Source organism: Ascaphus truei, chromosome 1 (assembly GCF_040206685.1).
Source record: "Ascaphus truei isolate aAscTru1 chromosome 1, aAscTru1.hap1, whole genome shotgun sequence".
NCBI classification, from domain to species: Eukaryota; Metazoa; Chordata; class Amphibia; order Anura; family Ascaphidae; genus Ascaphus; species Ascaphus truei.
This window is the reverse complement of record NC_134483.1, coordinates 161,297,824-161,315,361: the sequence shown is the minus strand read 5'-3', so window position 1 is coordinate 161,315,361 and position 17,538 is coordinate 161,297,824. Positions and strand designations below refer to the sequence as shown.

Below are 17,538 nucleotides of genomic sequence, written 5' to 3'. Positions count from 1 at the left end.
ATTTTACCTCACTAACTGCCCTCATATCCAATTTATCTCACTAACTACCTGTTATAATTATTTTACCTCAGTAATTGCCCTTAATATCTATTTTACCTCAGCGATTGCCTGTAATATTTTTTGTACCTCAGTAACTGCCCCTAATATCTATTCTACCTCACTAACTCCACCTCATAGCTATGATGGGGGCCATTGAGTGATATAGAGTGGGAAGTGTGTGTGAGAGAAGAGGGTGAGGAAGAGAGAGGAAGAGTGTAAGATTGGGAGAGGGAGAGTAATACTGTAGTGATGAGCTAAAAAATGACAAATTTAAACAAATACACTTTTAAAAATAATTTGTAGCATACACAGGTGTTATGGCGTGAGAACTCTGCTCCGGTAAGGGAAAAATGTAAATCCAACTTACGAGAAGCAGGATTTAACAGGCACAAGTTGGTAGTTCCTTTCCCAAGGACGGATGCCCACACCGGGAAACTTGCTGTTCCTTCCCCAGGTAGCCGGTCCCGCTGCGTGTACCGCCACTCTGGTTAGTCCCCGCTGATAACACCTCCTGGGTAAGGCTTCACAGCTCTGTCCGCATGCAACCGTCCCGTGTACCGACCACGAGCACTTCCTTAGTTGCATGCACTTAAGCGGAAGTGTGACTCACTTGCCGCTAAGCTCCGCACTATTCATCCGGCGCTCCACAGATTCTGCAGCTTCTGCAGATGTCCACATTTTTGCACGAAACGTGGAGGGTTGTGGGTGTTTTGGCAAATTTGGACATCTGCAGAAGCTGCAGAATCTGTGGAGCGCCGGACGAATAGTGCGGAGCTTAGCAGCAAGTGAGTCACAGTTCCGCATATGCGTTCACAACTAAGGAAGCGCTCGCGGTCTGTGTATGCTACAATTTATTGTTAAATGTGTATTTTATTAAATGTGTCATTTTTTTGGCATCACTAGGTGATCACTTTGGTTTAGGGTTAGTGTTAGTTGGTCTGTTTTGTGTTTAATATGTGTATGTATTGTTTGTTTTGTTTGTCATATAAGCAGTTTTTAAAGTTATACAATATGATTGATCTCTGGTTCTTTTTCCACATATTGTGTGACAACTTTCAAGATCCATCGGAAGAGCCCAAGTTCAACAGGACTGGACATTATATATGGTCAGGTTTTTCCACTGTATACCTTTGAATTTGTTTTAGGCGCCGGATTCTTTTTTGTTGATTTCTGTGTGTGATTTGTATTAATCTCATTGATCCTGGCAGTGGCAGCCTATCCTATAGTTCTAGTTATTTTTTTGGTTTACACTAGTAGTGTTTATTTTACACTATATTAACTATTGCATTAGCACTAAAGCACATTATTCCTTTTTTTTGCTGTATATGAAAAGTCAAAGGCCCCTTTCTATCACAAAGAGCTTACAGTCTAATGCAGAGATAAAGTGACATTGCCAAACTAACTAGGTGCATTGAATCTCAACCACCCCAGTATACATCTGTGTTGCCCCAAAGGTGGACAGCCTGATGGGGCTCCCCAAGAGCTGCTCCCCTCTGCACAGGACCAGCGTGCTAAGGGTTAACATTTGCTTGTACTTTGTGGGACGTCAACCCCACCCACTGGAATGTTAATGAGCCAAGAAGACAAAGAACTTTGTAGTCACAGCTGCATTGAATCTCAACAACCCCAGTGTACATCTGTGTTGCCCCAAAGGCGGGCAGCCAAAGGGTGTGCGCTGTTTGCCGCCATTTGCTGATGTTTGGTGATGTTAAAGCTGCTCTATTTCAATCTGAAACTCACCAGATCCTTTATCCCTTGTACCCAATTTTCCAACTCTATCTGTCCATTAAATGTCTGTGAATTGACCTTATAACCTCTGTTCCTTCTGTAACCATGTATTGTTATAACTCTGTGCCCAGGACATACTTGAAAACGAGAGGTAACTCTCAATGTATTACTTCCTGGTAAAACATTTTTATAAATAAATAAGGTGCAGACAATGGGATTCAAACCAAGTTGATCTGCTGCAAAAGCTATGTGAATGCAGTAGAAATCATTTAATTTCTCAAGGGACAATGTGGATTAAGAAATGTAATTTGTGTGTATTTTGGGCTGCATATGATATATATGATGTTCAACTATCTTCATATTATCAATGATAATCTCTTTTGTTCCAGGTCTTCAACATGTCAGCCTAACATAAGTTATAGAGGGGAACAAATACACACAGTTCCCCGATGAACGATAGCTGGAGAAAAAACACTGGCAGAGCCTATTTCTGATCATTTGCTTCCAGCACACGAGAGAGAGGAGAGAGAAAAGAGAGTATGTTTAAGCAGATATATATACTGTAACAAAACCTCCAAAACCCATATTTCAGGTTGTGGAGGGAGCCAACGCCAACTTAAAGTATGACCTAAATAACCTCACATACTGTACTAACCTGAAAGACTTTTAGTCCACACGTGATGTTAGGGGGAACACCTCTTTTGCATATTATTAGCACTAATGTCTGGAAACAAAATAACCATAGATTATTTAAGGAGTAGTACTGGGTTAACATTACGGTTATGATCAACCTAACGTTAATTTAGGTTGTCAGGTTAAATAGGCTAAAGGCGTGTGCAAAACATCTGTATAATGTCATTTAGACTGGCAAATACATTGGTAATTATGTATATAAATCAATTTTGTAGGGGGGGGGGGGGAGAAAGTGCTGTACCTCTAAACAAAGAACAATGTATCTGTCGAAGCTTCAATAAATAATTCAGCTTTAAAGATATATGGTACAAGGAAAATGAATACCCTTGCAGTTAGTAATAGTCTATTTAGATTAATTTCACAATCACTATATGGAATTTCTTGTCAATCCCTACAGCCTAAAAACAAAGTTCCTGAACTGCCTCCTAATTATCTCCCAAAAATAGCCCTTCTTCAATCTATAGATGAACAGAGCAGAGCTACTTGGTACCACTCTGTACTGAATCTTATCCATTCCAATGATTCCTTAAATCAAGTTTACAACAATGACCCTAAAACACTATGTATATGTACTGTATATACTGTTTTGTAATTCCATTAGTAAGCTATTATTTTTTTCTAGGACACAAAATCAAAGACGTGAGCTCAGTGAAGACTCAAAGTGACAGTAATGTTAAATATTTCCAGTTTTATTGTGTAGCACGTGCACAAACCCTTCATTTTTACTTTTCAATAAAAAGGACTTCATGAAACAAAACAAAATAACTTATAATTATATGAAACATAACTGTGACAAATCATAATATTATACATATTAATAGAAAAATGTTAAACGTTGGATGACTTACAATAAACAATAAGTGTATCATAATAATAATAATAATACAAAAAAAATCATCCAGATATACAGTATGATATATGCTGTTTGAATCTATATGTGATTACATATAATTATATACAAAAGTATCTATGATATTATGGAAGACATTTCCACATTTTCCCGTCCCAAAGTGCTCGGTATGAACTACATAAGATTATCTGCTGTATGTACAAAATAGATTTTTTTTTATTTAGTTACTTGTTTTATTTTTATTTATTTATTACACACAAAGTTAACCCATTTGCTGCCGGGTGGGCTTGCCAATGTTGTCCCAGCCCTCCTGGGGAAAAAAAATGGTTTCATTGTTTAATATTGCGCTTTATTTCTTTATTTTCCAATAATTTTTCACTCAAATAAGTAAAAAGTGCTCTGTAAAAAAAAAAAAAAAAAAAATTCTGCTATAACGGGCACAACGAAGATAAAAAATAAAATACACATAAATGTTTTCTTTACAGTCGACAGCTGCTCAAATAATTCCACACAAGCCGTGCAATAAAATATATAAAATAGTCTTCAGTTGCGAGCTCCGTGCAGGTAAACTGGATTGCCATATTCTGGTATAGCTCGCCGTGAGAAGGGCGGCACAGCGGTAAACTGCACAAGTCAAAACACAGTTCATTTAAATAAAATTAACCCTGCAACTATTACTTCGCATAAATACTTTACGAAAACCAGTGAACTCTTCTCTTTTGCTCAATGCGCCTTCGCTTTATACAAGGTATGGCCAGGAGGAGATGGAAATGAGGCTCTTTGCAGAGCTTTCCTGGAACATGTATAGCCCTTCCCATGAAGTTGCTGGATAATACTTACTTTTCCAAAATAACAATGCAGTCATGGTGTCAAATCTGTCATTGTTTGTTGCATTCACTTACGTGCATTGGTCAAAGTGCTATTCAACCCTTTACAATGCGTTGTCGGCCCTGCTGGCAGAAAAAAGGCATGACAGCGGTTCTCAACTCCACTCCGCAAGACCCCCAGGTCAGGTTTTAAGAATATCCCCGCTTCAGCACAGGTGGCTCAATCAGTTGAAGACTGAGCCACTGATTGAGCCACCAGTGCTGAAGCAGGGACTGATTGAGCCACCTGTGTTGAAGCAGGGATATCCTGAAAGCCTGACCTGTTGGGGGGGTCTTGAGGAGTGGAGTTGAGCACCCTCGGGTTAAGACATAGTGGTCCTTTGCTTTACTCTATACAACAAGGATCAAATCATTTTCTAATTATATTGATCCCGTATTTATATAAGACTTTTTGTGATGCAAATCGGTTATGTTTAAAAACAAAAACAAAACGGAAAGTGCACTTTTGTGAAGAAAAATACAAGCAGTGGTACTCCGTATGCTTCAAGTACCGTGACACTTTGATCACTAATTACATGTAGTGAAAACTTCACACAGGTAGAAAAAGTAGTCAAATTTGTTTGGTACCAGGTAAGCAGCAATCTGCACTGCTTGTCTATTATGTATTTTCTCAGGATCAGAGCCAGATAGAGGATGGCTACTATAAATCTTCTACGGCTACTATAAATCTTCTGTGGCTACTATAAGTCTTCTGTGGCTACTATAATTCTTCTATGGCTATTATAATTCTACTTGCTGACTGATGGGTCAGCAGCACATTGCATAGGCCCCATAGGCAGAAACGGGGTCATCCCATGTTAATACAGTACAACGTGTACACTGTGAGATCACAGTTAGAGATGGGTGAATCCGCCCAAATCCGTGCCCCAGATTTGAGCTAATGTTACCCCCAAAATCCGTTTCGCGGTGTAAAATCCGCACACGGATTTGTTCAGTTTCAATCCGTGCGGATTCATCAAAATCCGCCATTGGATACAACCCGTGAACTGATTTGTAGAATCCGCAGATTGGATTCTGCACATCCGTCCGCAGGTTACGGAATCCGTGGAGTGCATTGGTAATAATAATAAAAATAATATGCAAAACGCGAATCACCCTTTTTGAGATTGATCCGCTGAAATCCGAGGACCAAAGGAACCGGCTGAGCCGCTGCGGATCCAAATTATCAAAAAAATTTTTTACCATCTCTAATCACAGTATAACCACAGTAGTGTTCTTAATATTCTTGCTACTTAACCTTTTTGGTAGCGGAAGGTTTCGGCACCAGAGTTCCACGGATATTTCAGCTTGGCAACCACGTGATTGCTTGTGTGTTGATCACATGGTTCCAAACTGACTCCAGATGTTGAGAACAGAAGAGGAAGTCCTCATCATTTTCTGTTACAATCCCGTCCATAGCTCTCTGAGAGCCGCAGACTTGATCACCCCACTTAGAAACGAGCAAAACAGTGATGACGTCCACTAGACACCATAATGACGCCCTTAAAGTTTTAATAAAGTGTTATTATAGTAGAATCCAGTGTCTACTTCTTAAATAACAAGAATACAACAGAACGGAGTACAGACTGACCCATAAATATGTCCTGTAAACTTAAATTACAGTCCCTTCAAATCTTATAAAACATTAAGTATTGAGTATTAATCATTTTGTTATTTGCTTTGCAAGCACTGTTTGTTTCTGAAACTGTGGAAATACCCATAACTATGTCATTTAAGATTAGCTGACTGATAGTGATAACAGATGTTTCTGGGATTATAGTGAAAAATACTGTCTTAGTATTAGGCGAGTACCGAGTAGCTAGAAATATATTTGGATGCAGCGGAATAATTGAATCCTTGGTGCAGTAGGCTTTTCTGCAAACACTGGAACCTCTGTAAGCCAGAACACCATCCTCCTGTGTATAGCACTCAAATAATGAAGCCATGTAAAAATTCTAGTCTATGCATCTATCCATGCACAAAGTATTTCAAATTATCCTGAATTTTGTCACAGTCTGAGTTCTTACTTTTTTGATATGTAAAATATAAGCTTGTGCTGAGCCTGAGTTGATGTCTTTGCGCTATAAGCTTTCTGTTACTAGATAATGACAATCATAATATGTTATCATCCAGATGCAGTAAGAACACATGCTGAACTTCATATACTGTACCACTTTTACTGTGCAGAAACTGAGGTTATAGACCAAGCAGATTTGGGAGTCACATAGCTGGCAAACATGGGCAATTTATGGATCTTTTTACTTGGTGACCTTAATTAGTACAGCCATTCTGATATCGACTATGATGTGGTTGCAAACTTGACATATTTTGGCCAAAAGATTGAACTAAAATAACCCATATTTATTAGAAGAAAATAAAGGCATTCATAATTTGTCATATTGGATGTCCATTGGGGCTTCTTTGATATCAGTGATCATGTACCACACACACACACACACACACACACACACACACACACACACACACACACACACACACACACACACACACACACACACACACACACACACACACACACACACACACACACACACACACGGCAATCCATATCATGGTAATTAATGGGTTGCAGCCTCAACACGTTTTATTCTGTGGATCATAATCACAGATGATGCTTCTCAGTTTGATACGAGTACCTGTAATCGGAAAGGATTGGGGAGCATCCTATAGACAGGTAAAGGCAGAAGAGATATAATCAGCTGACCCATTCTAGTTGTAATGTTTTTAAATACATAGGTGCAGTATTACTATACCACTCTATAGAAAACAGCATTGAGGCAAGTCTCAGATACAATGTATGAAAAGCAGACTCTTTCCATGTGAAATTCTGAAGTCTGGCTCCAACGCTAAGAACCTAGAAGGCACAACATTGTGGGTACACCGTGGTCAAAGTGCCGTCACCAAGTAGTGATCATACACATGAATATAGGAGAGCACAATCCTTTTCAATGAGGGGGGGGGGGGTGAGGTGGGGTAATCTCTGAAGGTTTGTGATACTGTATATATTATGCTACAAAAGGGAGATGTGATTTTTAAACTTTATTCTGTAAGAAAGAGGCGACTTAGAGCTACTGTAGATTCACTAAAGGTCGATACTGCTGCGTTCTTACAAGGAAATATTCATATTTATAAATGGATTGCTATATGCAGCTCATTTGCATACATGAAAAATGTGTTAGCGGTGCGGTAAATGGCGGAGGGGGTCATAGATGACATTTTTGTAATGTACTATTTCTTACAAAACCACTTGGCGGGAAATTATTTAACCCATAAGATGCCTGGGGCTACCAAAACATTGCAAAGGAATGCCTACAGGCAATAAAGGTGTTGGCATACAATTTAAACACCCTGCAAAAGAAAATACAAAAAGCATAACATGCATATGTGCAAATATTATCCATGTAGGAGCCCAAGTGGCCAGCAAGTCATGGGTTGACCAGGACTAGCTGGCCACTTGGGTTGCTAAGGGGTTAATATATTAATATGGTCTACATTGTTTTTATCACATGTCCTAAGCTGGCTAGTCTTATCTTCCCTGTGCCTACAGTGGCCATTATATACTTAGGCAAGACATGCCTAATGCTGGCCTGGGGTAGGTGATATACAGGGTGTCCATAAATTATTCACCTCATTATAAGCCTTAATAAAATCTAACAGGGTGAATAATTTATGGACACCCTGTAATATATTCACATTTTTTGGTGTCGGCATGATAGCGCCAGGTATCGGAGGTTAGTGAATAGTGCAGTACATGAATTATTTGGCATTAATTACTGATTTGCGTACGCTGCTTTAAACATGACATACAGATGTAGCAAGCCTTGCTGTGCGCATTTCGGCGGCTCCTCGCAGTCCCAAAATCGCAACCAGGGACGGCTTAACGCTGCAGGGAGAGGGGGGGGGGTACAGAAGCATGGACCTCCTTGCAGCATGATAGCGGCAAGCACGGCGCTGATGACAGTAAGTCTTGCTATATCTATATTGCCATGGTAACAAGTCCCTGATCGCTGTCGATGAGGCTTTAACGGATAGGTCAACAAAAATGGTGTTAACACTTTTGCATTTATCATCATTTGCTGACCTTTAGTCAATCTCGGCCGCAGGTTTTGGAAGGAGAAATCAGTGGCTCTCCATACCGTTTGTATCCTCACACTTCGTAGAATGTGGACACCGACCCCTTTGTTACATTGCAGGTAACACCAGCACCCAACGATTCAGATAGTGAGGCCCCTGTACTCACATTATTTGAAATATTTTCGTGCATCAAAATTTCAGTGCTAAAAAGTAATACCAACCTTTCAACAAAATGTGCACCCTATTTATGGAGGCTTTGCAGAAATGTCGCGTAATCTGCTGTTTGAAATGATTCTTGACGCATCCGTCATGTTGAATAATTGATTATACAATGTAAATGAAAACATAATGATGTGTATTTCTTATTTATTTATAACTAGTGTTAGTAAATATAAATTATTAGTGTAATATTATGTATAGTAGTGTGAAAATAATACATTTTGTAATCTATACAATGAAACATTGGGGGCTGCGTCAAATCCATTTTCGGGTGGGTACATAGCATACCCTGTATTCATTTTGTCTTTTGCAGGTTGAACTTGGCAGACAATACCGAAGCACTTTTAGTTGGTTTTGTATCACACAAATATTATTTTGTAGTACATACCATTTACATCTGTAGCCAAGCGCAGTTCATTTCTGTGCGCCAAAACTAATGAAAATAAAAATCATTTTTTATGCAGTTGGGGCAGATAGAGAAATGTGAGCTTAGTACACAAGTGTAATAGAAATTGAGTTTGACATTCATGAATTTTGCGCCAATACAGCCGTTTGCAACACTTTGAACATAGGCCCCATTGGGAGAAATGTAATGTATATCTTTGCAGCAGAAGCATTATAAGTGCTGTGTAATAATGTAATGGACCCTACTCACTTCTCAGCAAAAATGCCTATTGTGCTAAGCATATTGGAAAACTACACTGACACTACTATAATCACCTCCTAGCTAGAGAGATGCACATTATTTATAAGTATAATGCAACCCCCTCCAGCTCAGAAGGATTTGAAGTTTGGGCACCTTTAACATTGCAGTAATTTCGTATGAAAGACCTAATTTAACTGTTAGGCATCACCGGGCTAAGACTATACAGTATAAGTTATGTATGAGGCATCACAAATGGTGGTTTTGCTGTTAAGTTGACACATAAGGGGGTTGTACTTTTTAACCTATGACACTGGGAGTGATCGGCACTATTGCAGTTTAATGAATAACTCCCTAAGAATATCAATGTTAACATTGTGTTTCATTAGCTTGTTGTATGAAGGAGCTTTGTGCTGACTTTGGGAGAGCTTTGCAAAGCGCCGTTTCGGGTTGTCCCGATATTCTGCAACGACGCTAAGTGAATCTCGGGCTTAGTGAGCCATTTCGGGCGTGCATGTAAGTTACATAGCACAACGTGATAAAGGAACGGACAGTATCACAGTTTTTGTCTCAAATAACCGCTGGTTTTGTTTCTTAACCATGATGTTTAATTACATCCCACAGCATTGACGTCATAGGCAAAAAGTGCAATAAGCAACCTTTATACGTATGGCACAGGCACAAAATGGTAGAAGAGAAAATTCTTGTACAGCATAGAGACACAAATATCAGCAATTTGATACGTGGTTCTCAAAGCCTTTGCTACATGAGGCGGAATAATCTAAGGGTAAATGCAATGTACCATGTAACGTTATAGAAACATATAGAGTGCACTCCTCCGATGACTTGTTCATCTGCCCCGGGTGCTCCGTAGTATCGCTAAATCCCATTACAACAACATCAGGACAGTGAAGGCCAGAAGGGCACTCCAGAGGACTTAATATAATTCATTTTTATTAATGTAATATCAATGTTTCAGCCCCCGCGCTGGCCTTTATTGTGACACTGCGCTATGTCTTAATAAAGGCCTGGAGTGTCCTTCTGGCCTTTCCAGTCTTGATGTTGTTAAAATCCCGTGTTACATTATTACATTTCATACTCCCAGATGTGTACGTTGCCATTACTTTCTGCTATTTACTGTATACAGTAGGTAAGGATTTGTGTCTTTCACTTAGCATTCAGACCCAGAGAAGATCATATTTGCTCCAAATATACTATACATTATGTACTTAGATAAAAAGACAGTGTCACGTACAGTACATATAATATGTGATTCCTAGCATTCCTCATTCATGATACAGCTGCACTGAGATTCAGTTGCTCACAAGCTGGAGACCATATGCATATTCAACAGATATTGGTTTGATATATAGAATTAACTTGCAGAAACAGTTCGGATTTGACTGAAGGCCACCTTGGTGCATCCACTTGAGGGCGCCACGATATATTACATAACATTCTGTTTTATCAGACCTTGGAAGAACTGAGGTGACGTAATTGTACAAAATCTGTGCTGTGCATGTTTAATCTCCTATCTTTCCTTCCCTATGCTTTTTTTCAACAACAGTATTTTATTCAGTGCCTTTAATTATTTCAAAAATGGTGTACGGAGCAGCAGATTTTCCAGTTTCTCCTATTCATTCCCTTTGAGCAGAAATAAAACTTGGTTTCCAATGAAGAAGAAAAAAAATGGATTTAAATTCACAGGGATTTATAGATAAAAGTTGTGCTCCTTTTTTCTTGTCATGTTCCTGTACTGTGGGTGGGGAAACTTGATCAATCTTGACATGTAAATGTTGCAGATATCACCCACGTTCAACCGGAGATACAGGACAAGGTAGAATCTATCCTCAGCCTTCAGTGAAAACTGATGAAAGCTGGCTAGGGCAACGGTCTACTGCATTAATTTGGAGAAAGCTGGTGTCTTCTGAGTTATTCCGCTGCGGGTCCCCAAAGAAGCCAGCTGACCCGCCCGGGAAGTCGTAAACTGGAATGGAAACCAAATCACAAAATTACTCAATATATTGTGTCGTTTTTTCTCTCCAGGTATTAGTCTAATAATACATACATTGGGACACTCAAGGTGTTTACACACTTAAAGGTCTATGTATCAAGCACTGAACGTGTGTCAAAGTTTAAGATGCACAAACATTTATTTTGTTACTCATAGTTATGATGCTGATAGAGAGGTTTGGTGAATATTGGTAAATATACTGGCAAGTTTTGCGAATATTCACATAATTAAATTAAGACGTACTCCATTTTAAATATGCAAACCAACACCTTTTACATTGTCATTTTGAAAGATGTAGGGGAGTGCAGTCAACGTGTGAGCAAAGGCAGCTGCTCATTTTCCCGGGGCTGCTCAAAATTCGGCTTATCATGATGAGACAAAAGAACTACTTTTCGTCACCGATTGTAGTGTAAAGAGAAGAAGCCCTAATGTTGAACCATGCCGTCTCCTGAAGGAGACACTCCAACTCTCCACCGCACACATACAAGCTGAAGGGCCGTGATGATTTGACATTCTTATTACCTGTGATATTGCCAGAGTGGGAGGTAAAAGCCCGGTGAAAAGCATCAAACTCTGTCTTGTTGCCACAACTGTGGGCCAAGCAATCTTCAAATGGAGGCACCATGTTGCACGTGCTGCCATGTTGCATGTTTCTCTGAGTATCACTGTAATGTGGGGGGCAAAAAGTTTGCAGCTGGCCATAAAATCCTACAAAAAAAAACAAAACACAAAGTGAACAACTATTATTAGTCCAAACACATAACACCATCTTATTTTAAAGCAGTAATAATAATAGCATGTTCTTGTATAGCGCTGCTAGTTTTACGCAGCGCTTTACAGAGACATTTTGCAGGCACAGGTCTTTGCCCCGTGGAGCTTACAATCTATGTTTTTGGTGCCTGAGGCACAGGGAGATAAGGTGACTTTTCCAAGGTCACAAGGAGTTGACACTGGGAATGGAATCAGGTTCCCCTGCAACAATCTCAGTGTCAGTCTTTACTCACTGAGTCACTCCTTCTCTCATAATATGCCCTTTGCCAAATTTTGTTATGATTTACACCCAGAAAAGTCCATCCCTGAGATAATTTAATTATTGTATATTTATTGTTTATGGGTTAATGGTTATTAAAAAGACACTGGCACCATGTCAATGTTCTAATACATTTTGATGGACAGCCACCTAGTGAAGTGTCAGCTTCATGCATCTCTGTCCCGACTCATCAACGAAAAATAAATGTGAAATCTCCATAATACACCAGAAGTCTCCCAACTTCAGAACATCAAAAACTCACACATCCAACAGTGCTGCTTTAACAATGGATAATACACATCTGCACCACAGCAGGTTGTAAAACAACAAAAATGAAGGGGGGAAAAAAGCTCCTATTGTAAATTTCTGCAAGACATTATGGTGCAAAAAAAACTCTAAGCCTGGACAAAGCTTGTTGATAAGGATCATACGGCACGTAGGATTTATTTAGTTAGATGGATATCACGTGTGGTTTAATAGAAAGCAAGAGTAGGGGGTAAAAAAAAGCTGCCAGACAGTAAACTTTTAAGCTGCAACACTTTGTAACACTTGCCCTATGTTTAATGATTTCATACAGTTCCGCACTGACTGTATTGGGACGGCAGGTCACCACTCTTCATTGGCGCCTGCTTTTCTTCCCTGAATCAAAGCCGCTTTCTCAAGACTTACAAACTTGAGATCTGGAAAGACGGAACTTATTGTACCCGGTCACAGAATCATCACTGCTTTACAGGCCTGTTTACTAAACTGCAGCTTTAAAATCACCCGAAAACAGAATACACTTTGATGCAACAAAACTCGGAGTTCAGGTAGTTGTATGTGTCTGCATAAATATCATACGTATTGTAAATCCACAACCTCGCCTGCCTGGGCACGCGAGATGTCTGGGTGAGCTTTTCCATGCACAATCCCATCTCGCAGCTCATTGAAAAGCAGATGGATAGCTAATTTTACGCGATTTACTCGTTTGCATCGAAAATGTGAAAGGCGCGTGGATTTGTACAGCTGGAAACAAACGGCGACCTGAAATGCCATTTTCACATGGTTTGGATATGTGGTAATTGTTTAATGAAAATTGAGAGATGTGTTTCCTTGCGAAAATATGAATTTTCGCAGTTTAATGAATACAGTATGCCCCTATGTTCTGTGTGGGAGTGGGGAACACCTGAATTTCATTTAAATGTGCAATCCTTAGCTTTATGTAAAGAACCTAACAATTTCATTTGCTTCCTTAAATAAGTGCAATCATGGTTCAAGGAACAGATTGTCTGTTTAGTTTAACCTATTAAAGGTGCAATCCCACACAGTTAAACAGTTTTGTCAATCAAGTATTTTCTTTACCCTTCTCCCACTCTGTCCTTATCAGAGAGCCAATGAAGATAAGGGAGAGGGGGGACTCTGCCTGTACAAGGACTTGCTGAACACACAGCGACATCCATCAAGTCTAACTATAACTATACTTACGAGTCAGATTTGGGTTAAACAATTGCCCAGATGAGACCCCCTTAAACATGCCAGTGGAATGAGTTTCCCTTTGTTCCTAGGAAAGATTGCCCCTTGAATTGGTTTGTAAACATGCTATGCTGAAACATGGGAGGGGATTCATTTTCTCTAGCTACTTCCTTTGTGTGATGTCACTGTGTGTTGATTGCCAGGACCATGCCACAACGTGATTTTAACTCCACCTTCTAGAAAAAATATGGACGGGACTTGCACCTACAATCTCTAGCTTCTCACTTCCATCACACATCGATGGAAGATCTGTTGGAGCAACTCTGGGGCAAAATCAATGAAAATGGGCATTTACATCCAGGGGCCATGTACTGTATCAAGATACTTTGGTCTTACAGATGCAGCAAGACTTACTGTTCTCGTGGCCGCGGACCAACAGGTAAATCCTTGGCTCATATGTGGTACGTCCGAAGCCCCCCAAAACAGTGCATTTTGCGGCCTGGGAGGATTAAAGCCGTGTTAATCGTCCCGGTCTAGACAGTGTGTAATAGCTGCGCAGAGGAGTCTCAGAGAGAAAACCTCTCCCTGTGTCTCATGAGAGCAGCTGTTACAGACTTCGGTCTGTCCTGCCCCTTAATGAGACAGATGCCCGAATATGGGCCACTACAGCATGCCATGAGGGGGAACACCAGAGGACCATATTTTATTTATTTACTAGCTGATATACCCGGCGTTGCCCGGGATGTAAATCCGTAATAGGTAGTATTATTTATAAATCGTGGAACAATAGGTTGAGTATTTGTTGGAAAGGTTGGATAATAATGTTGAAAAGAAAGATGGAAGAAAATGTAATACGATGTTGTATAAAAATGATTTATTGTAAACACACCACAGTACAAATTATATTTTGGTGACATAAGTGATGTAAAAATGTGAGGCGTGTGTCCTGCTAGGGTGTGAGCGTGTGAGGCGGCGGGTGGGTGTTCAGTACGGGTGGCGCGTGGGTAGTGAGTGCTGGCTGTGGGTCGGGGTCCTGCTAGGGTGTGAGGCGGCGGGTGTGTGGCGAGTACGGGAGACAGCTGGTCAGTGATGTTGTTGCGTAGTGGCAGGAGGCGGCAGGTGTGTGGGGTGGGTGTGCGGGGGCGGGCGGGCCAAGGGAGCCATCTCATTGGCCTGAGGCAGAGTGACGGGCCAAAGGTCCAATGTGATTGCCCCTAGGGACAGGACAGACAGACAAACACACATACGATGGTTTGAGAAATATATATATAAAATATATAAGATAAAATATTTTACCAGGAAGTAATACATTGAGAGTTACCTCTCGTTTTCAAGTATGTCCTCGGTCATCTACGTCACCAATGACAGGACATTTGCTCCAAGTGTGTCAGCTCACAATTTGGGAAGTGTAAATAGAAGGTTAAGTAAGATACAGTATGTAAAAAAAAATTGTTTCAGTACATACATTTTTTCCCTTTTTACCAGCATCAAAAGTTCTAAACAGCTTGGGGCACCATAAACCGCCTTGAAAAGCAATGTACGGTACTGTATATCAACTGTAATAAACATGATTAACAAGATTGTTATATTTGATGGAGCCAAAAGATGAAAAAGATTGACTGTGTAAAAACATTGCTATATATTACCCTTGGAATATTTTTCCCCTGGTGATACTTCTGTTTCTTCCCACTACCAAAGCTGGGAACTGGAATAGGAATGCAAGCTTGACAAGTCAAGTTCTCCGTTTCTGTGCACGGTTTTATTATATACAAGTAAACATAACTTCTTCAGCACCGGAGGCGCCCTGTCACTGAAAGGGGTTAACAGACCAAGAACCAGGCACCACTTTCACTGTATGTGTCATGGAACATGTGCATTGCATTAACTCAGCATTTTACGTAAAATGGTGAGCAAGCATTCATGACTCGACTTTAAGCTGTAAGTCCTGTAATGTCTGTGCCAAGATGTTTATCACAGTTTCCGAGAATTATTTTATCACATTCTCAATTTCTTATGATATTAATGTATTACTGACGTGATTCAGCAAGCGTTTTATAGCTACACAGGACAATGTTTACAAGGTACACCAGATTGGCCAGATTTACTAAATGCTCGAGCTACTGTACCACCCTTCACAGTCTTGTGTGTTTCAGTGAATCAGGCTGCCTAGTTCCATGACATCATTGCTGAGGCTTTGGTTCAGCCCGTATGTTCTAACTCTAATCCCAGTGGATTCTGGGAAAATGGAGGCTTGGGAGGGGAAAAAAAGGACTAGACTCCAGTCTCATGATGACATGGAGCTAGTTTGGATATTTATTTATTTATAAAATATTTTACCAGGAAGTAATACATTGAGAGTTACCTCTCGTTTTCTAGTATGTCCTGGGCACAGAGTTAAGACAAATAATACATGGTTACAAATACAGTTACATAAATGAACAGGGTATCTTATACTATATTAGTGAAAGCACTGTATGTTTGCCTGCCTGGATGTCCGGTGTCCCTAGCGGCAATCTCATTGGTCCCTTGGGCCGCCCGCCCCCGCACACCTCTCATTGGCCTCACACACTCACACCACCCCCTTGGCCCGCCCCTGAGGCGGAGTGACGGGCCAAAGGTCCACAAAAAAAAAAAAAAAAAAACACACACACACACACACACACACACATTCCCACCCCCCCAAGCTCACACACACCTCACCCCCCCCCAAGCTTACCCCCCCCCAAGCTCACACACCCCCCCCAAGCTCACCCCCCCCCCCCAAGCTCACACCCCGGCGCCGCTACAGTCAGCGGGGGAGCGGAGCGAGCGCCCGGGACACACGCGGGGGAGCGGCCACAACACGCTGCCTCCCGCCTCACATCCACGTGGGAGCGGCCGGATGGGTGAGGCAGCATACCCACGGGCCTCGCCGCACGCTCCTCGGCACCGGCTCACCTCTCCCACCCCCCTCACAGCAAAGACCAGCCTACCCGGCGCCGCCTGCAACGCTCCTCGGCACCGCCGCCTCACCTCGAGCCGGAGGGCAGCGGGGGGGCTCCCGCCCTGCAGGAGGCCTCACCTCGAGCGGGGGGGCTCCCGCCCTGCAGGAGGCCTCACCTCGAGCCGGAGGGCAGCGGGGGGGCTCCCGCCCTGCAGGAGGCTTCACCTCGAGCCGGTGGGCAGCGGGGGGGCTCCCGCCCTGCAGGAGGCCTCACCTCGAGCCGGAGGCAGCGGGGGGGGGCTCCCGCCCTGCAGGAGGCCTCACCTCGAGCCGGGGGGCTGCGGGGGGGGCTCCCGCCCTGCAGGAGGCCTCACCTCGAGCCGGAGGCCAGCGGGGGGGCTCCCGCCCTGCAGGAGGCCTCACCTCGAGCCGGAGGGCAGCGGGGGGGCTCCCGCCCTGCAGGAGGCCTCACCTCGAGCCGGAGGCAGCGGGGGGGCTCCCGCCCTGCAGGAGGCCTCACCTCGAGCCGGAGGGCAGTGGGGGGGGCTCACCTCGAGGAACATGCTGCCGACTGCAAGGTAAGCAGCTCTCCCCCCACACCCCCCCATTCCTTCATTGCCAGCCTCAACCCTCCATACACACACACACACTATATATATATATATATATATATACATACACATACACATACACAGAGACACACACACACAGAGACCACACACACACACACATGTAGGCGCACACACACACATGTAGGCACACACACACACACACACACATGTAGGCACACGTGTACACACACACACGTAGACACACACACACGTATACGCACACACACGTAGACACACACACGTAGACACACATACACACGTATACGCACACACACGTATACACACACACACGTAGACACACACGTAGACACACACACACGTATACACACGCACGTAGACACACACACATGTACACGTAGACACACACACACATGT

The 17,538-nt window shown here is 42.1% G+C and overlaps 1 protein-coding gene across 1 annotated transcript in view; it reads right to left on the bottom strand.

Moving 5' to 3' along the window:
- Positions 1 to 3,225: 3,225 nt before the first annotated feature.
- The window catches only part of GLIS3 (GLIS family zinc finger 3), a 430,025-nt gene continuing 415,712 nt past the window's right edge, over positions 3,226 to 17,538 (bottom strand). The window contains exons 10-11 of the mRNA XM_075597019.1: positions 11,670 to 11,855; positions 3,226 to 11,120 (exon numbers count right to left, since the gene is read on the bottom strand). Of these exons, the coding sequence (XP_075453134.1) occupies positions 10,984 to 11,120; positions 11,670 to 11,855 (323 nt within the window). The 3' untranslated portion in view covers positions 3,226 to 10,983. The remainder of the gene's footprint in view (positions 11,121 to 11,669; positions 11,856 to 17,538) is intronic.